Source organism: Aethalodelphis obliquidens, unplaced genomic scaffold, assembly GCF_003676395.1.
Source record: "Aethalodelphis obliquidens isolate GAN/ISIS:26980383/991018 unplaced genomic scaffold, ASM367639v1 scaffold12, whole genome shotgun sequence".
NCBI lineage: Eukaryota > Metazoa > Chordata > Mammalia > Artiodactyla > Delphinidae > Aethalodelphis > Aethalodelphis obliquidens.
This window is the reverse complement of record NW_020837956.1, coordinates 22,457,882-22,471,228: the sequence shown is the minus strand read 5'-3', so window position 1 is coordinate 22,471,228 and position 13,347 is coordinate 22,457,882. Positions and strand designations below refer to the sequence as shown.

Below are 13,347 nucleotides of genomic sequence, written 5' to 3'. Positions count from 1 at the left end.
GAAAGAGGGACACCAGGAAGATACGAGAGTCAGAAATCAGCAGGCTCTCCTCAGCCCAGCTAAGATGCCAGCCTGTGTGGACTGAAAGCCTCATCCTTTACGTATACACAAGCAGAGGTGAATTTAGTATGAAACTAAAAGAAACTTAAGCTTCAGGGCACCTTATTTGCACAGGTTCCTTCCAAAGCAACTTTTCTTTTTTTTTATTTTTATTTTTATTATTTTTTTTTTTCCAAAGCAACTTTTCTTAAAGAGGGCTCCTCAAATTGTGTAAGCTTTGGGCCTCACAAAATCTGGATCTACCTCCACGCGCAAGAATTGCAGAGACAGGCTCCGGAGTATACGGGGAGACAGCAGACTTTTTATGAAAGAAAGAAGTAATTGTAAGAACTAACACAGAGGAGGGAATTATGGAGGAGTGAAATGAACTGTATAGACCTTTCTGAAAGTTCTCCCCAGACCTTTGGTAGCCCAGCTGACCAGTGCTCATTCCTCCTGAGTTTGCCTCTGTATTTTTCCCTCTCTGATCCCCTCTTCCATCCAATTCTTCTGTTCCTGTTACCTGTTCTAAGAAGATCATTTCGGCCAGCTTGTAGTTCTTCTCCAGCATGGCTAGACGTGCTCGGACCTGATAAAAGTCTGTTCCTTCTCCACCCTGTGGGGAAAAAGGAGGTTCTGCTTATTCTGTTGGTGCCACGGGAGCCATTCTGTCTGTGTGGCCAGAGAGACATGGAGGCTAAAAGGCTTAGGAAGCTGAAAACCTTCATGGGGCTTAGAGGCTCGAGGTTTGGCAAGCAATTCCAAAATGGTCTGACTTGAAGGTAGAGGTGTGGGGGGCAGGGTAGAGGAAGTTAGCTATGGCTGGAAAGCTAAGAGTTGTGGGGCTGAGTACCAGGAGAAATCTCAGCTTGAAAGACTGAACGAATCAGGAGAATACTTGCATATTCCCGAGACACTTGATCTGCAATCTCATTGGTCTCACGTAGGAATCGAGCTTTTGCTACATGGCCCAAAGCAGAAAAGCACCTATAGTATGGAAGCAATAGCAGTAATATTATAATAGAATCATCATTAATTCATTGGTTCAGCAGATATACTGAGCATCTATTATATGCCAGAAACTGTTCTTGCCACGGGGGACACAAAAGGGATAAGACAGATGAGGGCCCAGCTCTTAGGGAACTTACTTTCTAGTGGAAACAATTAGTAAACAAATAAACAAAGATTATTTGAAAGAATGGAAAATAAAACTAAGGGGACTCCTTAAGTTGGTAGCCAGAGAAGACCTGTTTGGGGAGCTGAGCTGAGACCTTAATACAAGAAAGAGCCAATCATGACAAGATGGAGAAAAATTATTCCAGGCGGAGAGAAAAGCTAGTGTAAAGGCCCTAAGGCAGGAGTGAGCTTGGCACGCTCAAAGGGACAAAAGGATGCCAGTGCGGCTGGAGACTAATGGGCAAGTACCCGATATGAGAAGAAAGCAGAGGCCAAATCTTGTGGGGCCTTAGGACATGCAAAGAGTTTGGGTTTTATACAAAGTACAATAGTAAGTTACTGGAAGGTTCTGAGCAAGAAAATGATACAATCTAATTTATGTTTTTAAAAAATTACCGCAGCTGCTATGAGGTGAATGGATCATAGGGGTTTAAGAACCGTATCAGTGAGACTAATTAAGAGGCTTTGCAACAGCATGTAGATGGTGGTGGTCTATTCCAGGGTGGACACAGTAGACTTGAACAAATAAGAGATTCAGGATACTTTTTTTTTTTTTTTTACAATCACATGGATCACTTTTTATTTTTAACATATAGAATTTGACTTTGTGTTCATATATATATATGCATGTACACATGTACAAAATACTTGTATCTGTTAGCATTTTCTTTTTTTAATCTTTATTGGAGTATAATTGCTTTACAATGCTGTTACTTTTTTCTGTACAACAAAGTGAATCAGCTATATGTATACATATATCCCCATATCCCCTCCCTTTTGAGCCTCCCTCCCACCCTCACTATCCCACCCCTCTAGGTAGTCACAAAGCATCAAGCTGATCTCCCTGTGCTATGCTGTGGCTTCCCACTAGCCATCCATTTTACATTTAGTGGTGTATCTATGTCAATGCTACTCTCTCACTTTGTCCCAGCTTCCCCTTCCCCAACCCCTGGGTCCTCAAGTCCATTCTCTGCGTCTTTATTCCTGCCCTGCCACTAGGTTCATCAGTATTGTTTTTTTTAGATTCCAAATATGTGCGTTAGCATATGGTGTTTGTTTTTCTCTTTCTGACTTACTTCACTCTGTATGACAGACTCTATGTCCATCCACCTCATTACAGGTAACTCAGTTTCATTCCTTTTTATGGCTGAGTAATATTCCATTGTATATATGTGCCACATCTTCTTCATCCATTCATCTGTTGATGGACATTTAGGTTGCTTCCATGTCCTGGCTATTGTAAATAGAGCTGCAATGAACATTGTGGTACATGACTCTTTTTGAATTATGGTTTTCTCAGGGTATATGCCCAGTAGTGGGATTGCTGGGTCATAGGGTAGTTCTATTTTTATTTTTTTAAGGAACCTCCATACTGTTCTCCATAGTGACTGTATCAATTTAGATTCCCACCAACAGTGCAGGAGGGTTCCCTTTTCTCCACACCTTCTCCAGCATTTATTGTTTGTAGATTTTTTGATGATGGCCATTCTGACCGGTGTGAGGTGATACCTTATTGTGGTTTTGATTTGCATTTCTCTAATGATTAGTGATGTTCAGCATCTTTTCATGTGTTTGTTGGCAATCTGTATGTCTTCCTTGGAGAAATGTCTACTTAGGACTTCCACCATTTTTGGATTGGGTTGTTTGTTTTTTTGATATTGAGCTGCATGAGCTGCTTGTATATCTTGGAGATTAATCCTTTGTCAGTTGCTTTGTTCACAAATATTTTCTCCCATTGTGAGGGTTGTCTTTTTGTCTTGTTTACGGTTTCCTCTGCTGTGCAAAAGCTTTTAAGTTTCATTAGATCCCATTTGTTTATTTTTATTTTTATTTCCATTTCTCTAGGAGGTGGGTCAAAAAGGATCTTGCTGTGATTTATGTCATAGAGTGTTCTGCCTAAGTTTTCCTCTAAGAGTTTTATAGTGTCTGGCCTTACATTTAGGTCTTTAATCTATCTTGAGTTTATTTTTGTGTATGGTGTTAGGAAGTGTTCTGATTTCATTCTTTTACATGTAGCTGTGAAGTTTTCCCAGCACCACTTATTGAAGAGACTGTCTTTTCTCCACTGTATATTCTTGCCTCCTTTGTCAAAGATAAGGTGACCATTTGTGTGTGGGTTTATCTCTGGGCTTTCTATCCTGTTCCACTGATCTATATTTCTGTTTTTGTGCCAGTACCATACTGTCTTGATTACTGTAACTTTGTAGGATAGTCTGAGGTCAGGGAGCCTGATTTCTCCAGCTCCGTTTTTCTTTCTGAAGATTGCTTTGACTATTTGAGGTCTTTTGTGTTTCCATACAAACTGTAAATTTTTTTGTTCTAGCTCTGTGAAAAATGCCATTGGTAGTTTGATATGGATTATATTGAATCTGTAGATTGCTCTGGGTAGTACAGTCATTTTCACAATGTTGATTCTTCCAATTCAAGAACATGGTATATCTCTCCATCTGTTTGTATACTCTTTGATTTCTTTCATCAGTGTCTTACAGTTTTCTGCATACAAGTCTTTCGCCTCCTTAGGTAGGTTTATTCCTAGGTATTTTATTCTTTTTGTTGCAGTGGTAAATGGGAGTGTTTCCTTAATTTCTCTTTCTGATTTTTCACTGTTAGTGTATAGGAATGCAAGAGATTTCTGTGCATTAATTTTCAGGATATGTTTTGAAGACCCTGGATCAGTGTCCCTAGGACTTGCTGAGAGTCTAGCTGTGAGGGGATGGGAAAAAAGGGACCAAGGATGACTCCTCGGCAAAATAGCAGCAGCTGACCTTTAAAGAGCACTTCCAACCTGTGCTCTTCGCACAGGTCCTCATTTGCTCTCCACTACCACTGCCATTTTTCTTTACCATCCTGCAGGGTAAATTCTGTTATCATCCCCATTTCATAGAGCAAATGGAGAAACCAAGGCTTGGGAAGGTTAAGTTAACCTCTTTCAAGTTACACAGCTGGTAAATGGAGCCAAGATTTGAAATCAGAGAGTCTGGAGTCCCATGTTTGCCCTATAAATTACACTCCTATACAACACCTGGAATATACAGATCAACACGTGGATTGTAGGGTATGAGTATTAAAAACTTTGAAGGGGCACCTAGTTACAAGATTGGGGAATGACAACAATAAAAGACACACCCTTATGTGAAGTAACTCAGAAAAACAAATATCATACAATATTGCTTATATGTGGAATCTAGAAAACTGGTAGACATGAAATTACTTGCAAAGCAGAAATAGAGTCACAGATGTAGAGAACAAACTTATGATTACCAAGTGGGGAAGGAAGGGTGGGATGAACTGGGAGATTGGGACTGACATATATATACTACTATGTATAAAACAGATAACTAATGAGAACTTACTGCATAGCACAGGGAACTCTACTCAATGTTCTGTGGTTACCCAAAATGGGAAAGAAATGTAGAAGAGTATGTATATATATATATATATATATATATATATATATATATGACTGATTCACTTTGCTGTACAGCAAGAAACTAACACAACATTGTAAAGCAACTATAGTCCAATAAAAATTTAGAAAAAAATAAATAAAAGACATACTCATAATCTAGGATGGGAGGATGTTTGGAATAACTGTACCACGGAAGGGTTCTATGACATCTGTTGGCATGGGAAGGGAAGTGCTGCCTTAACACTGGGGAGGAGCAGCCCACGGGGAAGATACCTGCATGGCCATCCCTCCCTCCTAGCTGCCTGGCACCTTGGTTCTACAGCCCAACTCACCTCTCAGCAATGTGTAGCTGCCTTGCTTCCAGTGACAGCTTACTCAAGGTTTTCCACATTGCCTCTGTTTCTGGGGTCATTTCCAGAGTCTCCAAGAAGGCTGCTGCCCTGGAGAGGGAAGGAAGCAAAGCACAAGGAATGAGTCCAGGGTCAGGAAGACACCAAGGAATACTAGCGATGGGACAGGAGAGGAGGGGGGCAGGCAATTGTTTGTCCTCTTTGTCTAATCTCCTCCCAGGACACCACGTTCTTTTTAGACATGGTCAGTTTTACTATCCATCCCAGGTCCTCAGAACCAGAATTTCCCACCACCTTGCTGGTTACCAGTCTAGCCCCTCACCTGGTGTAGTTGCCGTCATCAATAGCTGTTCCAAACTCAATAAGGCCCTCATCCAGTGTGTAGGCAACTGTAGTCACACCTTCAGTCACCATCACCTCGGTCTTTCCCCCGCCCCGCTCCAGACCTACAACATCACCCTGTAAAAATTCAACACCCCCATCCCACCAGAATTCCAAGTTAGCATTTCCACTGACTCAACTGCAGAAAAGACCCACCCTCATTCAACCCTACTGCTCGTACACTGAGGGAATTACAGTGGCCCCTGTTTTTCTAACATTTAGTTTCTCTCAGGCAGATAAAAATTCCCTATCTATGGTAATATCCTTGGGTTAAAGTACACTCATAGCTATGATGGCACTAATGGCTAGGGATAAGTTGACAAAGTGTGACATCCACTTCTGCTACTGCCAGCAGTACTGCCAGCAGTACTCTTTCTCAGTATTCTTAAAGGCCCTCCTGTTAAAATTCAACTTGAACATACTTCTTAATATATTGCTGGGTTCAACTGAAGAAACCACTAGGAATACTTCCTACTCCCTCCCCCGTCCCCACAAAAAGAAAGCAAGAGAGAAAGAGGTCAGTAAGCTAAAACCGAAAAAACATGAGCAGGAAAAAATGGAAGGTAAGCAAGTAGGAAGAATACAGTTGCCCTGAAGGCAAACACAGTATTAGGAGAATAAACTTTGGGTCCTCCAGCAGGATGGGGAGGCCAAATCTAAGGTTCCCTCATTAAACTGGGGATCCTCTCTTCAGTAAAGGGGTACAGGTCATTAATATGCCTGATTCCTGCAGAGGCAAACACAAATCATCTCTGGAGGAAAACATGCCTATTTGAGGCCCTCAGGATTCCAAAAGATTACATTCAATGTAACATGAGTTCACAATAAAAAAGTACCAAAATATAAGTTAACAAACAGTTAACCAAAAAGTTAAATGAGTAAACAATACCTATAAATAACAGTTTTAGACCTCCATGGGTCTCAGATATCAAAAATAATAGTTATGAAAAAAGACAGTTATGATATGTAAAATAATTATGTGTGAGATGTTTAAAGACCTAAAAGATGAAATGAAAAATTAAGCAAGGGACAAGAGACTATCAAAAATGGTCAGTCACGTTGGAGAAAGAACCAAATAAAACCTTATGAAAAATTTAATTTTTGAAGTAAAAAACTCAATAGATGGTTTAAATAGCAGATTAGACAATGATGAAAATGAATTAATGAACTAAAAGATGTATCTTAAGAAATTATCCAGAATGTAGCATGGAGTGAGAAGGAGAAAGGAAATATGAAAGACAGGTTAAAAAGGTACAGAAGACAGAACAAGAAATCTAACATATACCTAATTAGAGTTTCGATGGAGAGACTGGAGAATATGATAGAAGAAGCAATGTTTAAAGAGATTATGGTTGGGAAATTTCCAAGACTGATAGAAATATGTGTACTCACAATTACAGGTAGCACAATATATACCAAGTAGGATAAGTAAAAAGAAATTTATAGCTAGACACACTGTGGTAAAATTTCAACATGCCTAAAAAAAGATTTTAAAAGCAACCAGAGAGAAAAGACAGATCACCTATATAGAAAGGGCTATTAATAATCTTGTCAGAACAAAAGAAGTCAATCAATGGGACAATATTTGCAAAAGGCTAAGAAAAAATAACTGTCAATCTAGAACAGGGGGGACTTCCTGGTGGTGCAGGGGTTAAGAATCTGCCTGCCAATGCAGGGGACACGGGTTCAAGCCCTGGTCTGGGAAGATTTCACATGCCGCGGAGCAACTAAGCCCGTGCACCACAACTACTGAGCCTGCGTGCCACAACTCCTGAGCCTGCGGTCTAGAGCCCGTGAGCCACAGCTACTGAGCCCGTATGCCACAACTACTGAAGTCCACGTGCCACAACTACTGAAGCCCAAGCACCACAACTACTGCAGCCCACGCGCCTAGAGCCCATGCTCCGCAACAAAGAGAAGCCACTGCAATGAGAGGCCCGTGCACTGCAACAAAGAGTAGCTCCCACTCGCTGCAACTAGAGAAAGCCCATGTGCAGCAACGAAGACCCAACACAGTCAAATAAAAATCTAGAATTCAGTACTGAGTCCAAGTATCTTTCAAGAGCAAAGCTCTAAATAAAAACATTTTCAGATAATCAAAACCTGAACGTTTATCATCAAAAGACTTTCACTAGGGCTTTCCTGGTGGCGCAGTGGTTGAGAGTCCGCCTGCCGATGCAGGGGACACGGGTTCATGCCCCCGTCCGGGAAGATCCCACAGGCCGCGGAGCGGCTGGGCCCATGAGCCATGGCCGCTGAGCCTGCGTGTCTGTCTGGAGCCTGTGCTCCGCAGCGGAAGAGGCCACAACAGTGAGAGGCCCACGTACCGCAAAAAAAAAAAAAAAAAGACTTTCACTAAAGAAACTTGTAGGATAGCCTCATCCACCAGAGGGCAGACAGTAGAAGCAAGAAGAACTACAATTCCGCAGGAAACTAAAAACCACATTCACAGAAATATAGACAGAATGAAAAGGCAGAGGACTTTGTACCAGATGAAGGAACAAGATAAAACCCCAGAAAAACAACTAAATGAAGTGGAGATAGGCAACCTTCCAGAAAAAGAATTCAGAATAATGATAGTGAAGATGATCCAGGACCTCAGAAAAAGAATGGAGGCAAAGATCGAGAAGATGAAAGAAATGTTTAACAAAGACCTAGAAGAATTAAAGAACAAACAGAGATGAATACAATAACTGAAATGAAAAATACACTAGAAGGAATCAGTAGCAGAATAACTGAGGCAGAAGAATGGATAAGTGATCTGGAAGACAGAATGGTGGAATTCACTGCCACAGAACAGAATAAAGAAAAAAAGAATGAAAAGAAATGAAGACAGCCTAAGAGACCTCTGGGATAACATTAAATGCAACAACATTTGCAGTATAGGGGGCCCAGAAGGAGAAGAGAGAGAGAAAGGACCCAGGAAAATATTTGAAGAGATTATAGTCGAAAACTTCCCTAACATGGGAAAGGAAATAGCCACCCAAGTCCAGGAAGTGCAGAGAGTCCCAGGCAGATTAAACCCCAGGAGAAACATGCCGAGACACATAGTAATCAAATTGACAAAAATTAAAGACAAAAATTATTGAAAGCAACAAGGGAAAAATGACAAATAACATACAAGGCAACTCCCATAAGGTTAACAGCTGATTTCTCAGCAGAAACTCTACAAGCCAGAAGGGAGTGGCACGATATATTTAAAGTGATGAAAGGGAAGAACCCACATCCAAGGTTACTCTACCCAGCAAGGAACTCATTCAGATTCGATGGAGAAATCAAAAGCTTTACAGACAAGCAAAAGCTAAGAGAATTCAGCACCACCAAACCAGCTCTACAACAAATGCTAAAGGAACTTCTCTAAGTGGGAAACACAAGAGAAGAAAAGGACCTACAAAAACAAACCCATAAGAATTCAGAAAATGGTAATAGGAACATACATATTGATATTACCTTAAATGTGAATGGATTAAATGCTCCAACCAAAAGAAACAGACTGGCTGAATGGATACAAAAACAAGACCCATATATAAGCTGTCTACAAGAGACCCACACTTCAGACCTAGGGACACATACAGACTGAAAGTGAGGGGATGGAAAAAGATATTCCATGCAAATGGAAATCAAAAGAAAGCTGGAGTAGCAATACTCATATCAGATAAAATAGACTTTAAAATAAAGAATGTTACAAGAGACAAGGAAGGACACTACATAATGATCAAGGGATCAATCCAAGAAGAAGATATAACAATTATAAATATATATGCACCCAACATAGGAGCACCTCAATACATAAGGCAACTAACAGCTGTAAAAGAGGAAATCAACAGTAACACAGTAACAGTGGGGGACTTTAACAGCTCACTTACAGCAATGGACAGATCATCCAGACAGAAAATTAATTAGGAAACAGAAGCTTTAAATGACACAATAGACCAGATAGATTTAATTGACATTTATAGGACATTCCATCCGAAAACAGCAGATTACACTTTCTTCTCAAGTGCACAAGGAACATTCTCCAGGATAGATCACATCTTGGGTCACGAATCAAGCCTCAGTAAATTTAAGAAAACTGAAATCATATCAAGCATCTTTTCTGACCACAACGCTATGAGATTAGAAATCAATTACAAGGAAAAAGAAGTAAAAAGCACAAACACATGGAGGCTAATCAATACATTACTAAATAACCAAGAGATCACTGAAGAAATCAGAGGAAATAAAAAAATACCTAGACACAAATTACAACGAAAACACGATGATCCAAAACCTATGGGATGCAGCAAAAGGAGTTCTAAGAGGAGAAGTTTATAGCAATACAAGCCTACCTCAAGAAACAAGAAAAATCTCAAATAAACAATCTAACCTTACATCTAAAGGAACTAGAGAAAGAACAAACAAAACCAAAGTTAGTAGAAGGAAAGAAATCATAAAGATCAGAGCAGAAATAAATGAAATAGAAACCAAGAAAACAATAGCAAAGATCAATAAAACTAAAAGCTGGTTCTTTAAGAAGGTAAACAAAATTGATAAACCTTTAGCCAGACTCGTCTAGAAAAAGAGGGAGAGGACTCAAATCAATAAAATTGAAGTGAAAAAGGAGAAGTTACAACAGACACTGCAGAAATACAAAGCATCTTAAGAGACTACTACAAGCAACTCTATGCCAATAAAATGGACAACCTGGAAGAAATGGACAAATTCTTAGAAAGGTATAACCTTACAAGACTGAACCAGGAAGAAATAGAAAATCTGAACAGACCAATCACAAGTAATGAAATTGAAACTGTGATTAAAAATCTTCCAACAAACAAAAGTCCAGGACCAGATGTCTTCACAGGTGAATTCTATCAAACATTTAGAGAAGAGCTAACACCCATCCTTCTCAAACTCTCCCAAAAAATTGCAGAGGAAGGAACACTCCCAAACTCATTCTATGAGGCCACCATCACCCTGATACCAAAACCAGACAAAGATACTACAAAAAAAGAAAATTACAGACCAATATCACTGATGAATATAGATGCAAAAATCCTCAACAAAATACTTGCAAACAGAATTCAACAACACATTAAAAGGATCATACACCATGATCAAGTGGGATTTATCCCAGGAATGCAAGGAGTCTTCAATATATGCAAATCAATCAATGTGATACACCATATTAACAAATTGAAGAATAAAAACCATATGATCATCTCAGTAGATTCAGAAAAAGCTTTTGACAAAATTCAACACCCATTTATGATAAAAACTCTCCAGAAAGTGGGCATAGAGGGAACCTACCTCAACATAATAAAGGCCATATATGACAAACCCACAGCAAACATCATTCTCAATGGTGAAAAACTGAAAGCATTTCCTCTAAGATCAGGAACGTGACAAGGATGTCCACTCTCGCCACTATTATTCAACATAGTTTTGGAAGTCCTAGCCACGGCAATCAGAAAAGAAAAAGAAATAAAAGGAATGCAAATTGGAAAAGAAGTAAAACTGTCACTCTTTGCAGATGATATGATACAGTACATAGAGAATCCTAAAGATGCCACCAGAAAACTACTAGAGCTAATCAATGAATTTGGTAAAGTTGCAGGATACAAAATTAATGCACATAAATTTCTCGCATTCCTGTACACTAACAATGAAAGATCAGAAAGAGAAATTAAGGAAACAATCCCATTCACCACTGCAACAAAAAGAATAAAATACCTAGGAATAAACCTACCTAAGGAGGTAAAAAACCTGTACTCAGAAAACTATAAGACACTGATGAAAGAAATCAAAGATGACACAAACAGATGGAGAGATATATCATGTCCTTTGATTGGAAGAATCAATATTGTGAAAATGACTATACTACCCAAAGCAATCTACAGATTCAATGCAATCCCTATCAAATTACCAGTGGCATTTTTTACAGAACTAGAACAAAAAAATCTTAAAATTTGTATGGAGACACAGAAGACCCCGAATAGCCAAAGCAGTCTTGAGGGAAAAAAACAGAGCTGGAGTAATCAGACTCCCTAACTTCAGACTATACTACAAAGCTACAGTAATCAAGACAATACGGTACTGGCACAAAAATAGAAATATAGATCAATGGAACAGGATAGAAAGCCCAGAGATGAACCCATGCACCTATGGTCAACTAATCTATGACAAAGGAGGCAAGGATATTCAATGGAGAAAAGACAGTCTCTTCAATAAGTGGTGCTGGGAAAACTGGACAGCTACATGTAAAAGAATGAAATTAAAACACTCCCTAACACTATACACAAAAATAAACTGAAAAAAAATAAATAAATAAACTGAAAATGGATTAGAGACCTAAATGTAAGATTGGACACTATAAAACTCTTAGAAGAAAACATAGGAAGAACACTCTTTGACATAAATCACAGCAAGATCTTTTATGATACATCTCCTAGAGTAATGGAAATAAAAAATAAACAAATGGGACCTAATGAAACTTAAAAGCTTTTGCACAGCAAATGAAACTATAAACAAGACGAAAAGACAACCCTCAGAATGGGAGAAAATATTTGCAAACGAATTAACGGACAAAGGATTAATCTCCAAAATATATAAACAGCTCATGCAGCTCAATATTAAAAAAAACAAACAACGCAATCAAAAAATGGGCAGAGACCTAAATAGACATTTCTCCAAAGAAGACATACAGATGGCCAAAAAGCACATGAAAAGCTGCTCAACATCACTAATTATTAGAGAAATGCAAATCAAAACTACAACGAGGTATTACCTCACACCAGTTAGAATGGGCATCATCAGAAAATCTACAAACAACAAATGCTAGAGAGGGTGTGGAGAAAAGGGAACCCTCTTGCACTGTTGGTGGGAATGTAAATTGATACAGCCACTATGGAGAACAGTATGGAGGTTCCTTAGAAAACTAAAAACAGAATTACCATATGATCCAGCAATCCCACTACTGGGCATATACCCAGAGAAAACCATAACTGAAAAAGACACATGCACCCCAGTGTTCATTGCAGCACTATTTACAATAGCCAGGTCATGGAAACAACCTAAACGCCCATCGACAGACGAATGGATTAAAGAAGATGTGGTATATATATACAATGGAATATTAGCCATAAAAAGGAACAAAACTGGGTCATTTGTAGAGACGTGGATGGATCTAGAGACTGTCATATAGAGTGAAGTAAGCCAGAAAGAGAAAAACAAATATTGTATATTAACGCATATATGTGGAACCTAGAAAATTGGCACAGATGAACCGGTTTTCAGGGCAGAAATAGAGACACAGATGTAGAGAACAAACGTATGGACACCAAGGGGGAAAAGTGGGGTGTGTGTGTGTGTGATGAATTGCGAGATTGGGATTGACATGTATACACTAATATGTATAAAATGGATGACTAATAAGAACCTGCTGTATAAAAAATAAAATAAAATTCAAAAAGAAAAAAAAAAGAAACTTCTAAATGATATTCTTCAAGAAGAGGAAGAAAAGTAACTCCAGAGAGAAGATCAGCAATGAAAAAGGAAAAGTTGAACAGAGAAACTGGCACTATGACGGTAAATCTATACAAATTTTGTGTGTATAAAATAATAATGTCTAACTTTGGGGATAACAGAAGGGAACCAAAATACTAGACAACAGTGGCAAAGGGGAGGTAATCCCATTTAATCTTTTAGGGTCCTTGTATTGTTTGCAGTGCGGGGGGGGGCGGTTAGATGCTGATTAACTTTAGACTTTGTTAATTTAAATACATGGTGAACTTTTAAGGGTAACTGCTATAGAAATAGGATGTATAACCTTCTGATCTAAAGAGTACTTTAAATACTCGGAAGAGTATTTAGAAAAGGACAACCCCCCAACCCCCCCACAAAAACTCAATCTTAATCAGTCTAAAATGAGGCAAAAAAGGAGAAAAAAAGAGATATAGAAAGAACAAAAAGGAAGTATCAAGTGCTCTACCCACACCCACACCAGTCATCCTAGCC

General features: G+C 39.0%; 1 protein-coding gene across 2 annotated transcripts in view; it reads right to left on the bottom strand.

Annotated features, from left to right (window-relative positions):
* Positions 1-13,347, bottom strand: part of IFT172 (intraflagellar transport 172) — a 41,960-nt gene that overhangs the window by 14,348 nt on the left and 14,265 nt on the right. For both annotated transcript variants that reach the window (XM_027113550.1, XM_027113551.1), the window contains 4 exons: positions 5,297-5,433; positions 4,957-5,064; positions 942-1,026; positions 563-655 (listed from right to left, as the gene is read on the bottom strand). In XM_027113550.1, coding sequence (XP_026969351.1) covers positions 563-655; positions 942-1,026; positions 4,957-5,064; positions 5,297-5,433 — 423 coding nt within the window. The remainder of the gene's footprint in view (positions 1-562; positions 656-941; positions 1,027-4,956; positions 5,065-5,296; positions 5,434-13,347) is intronic.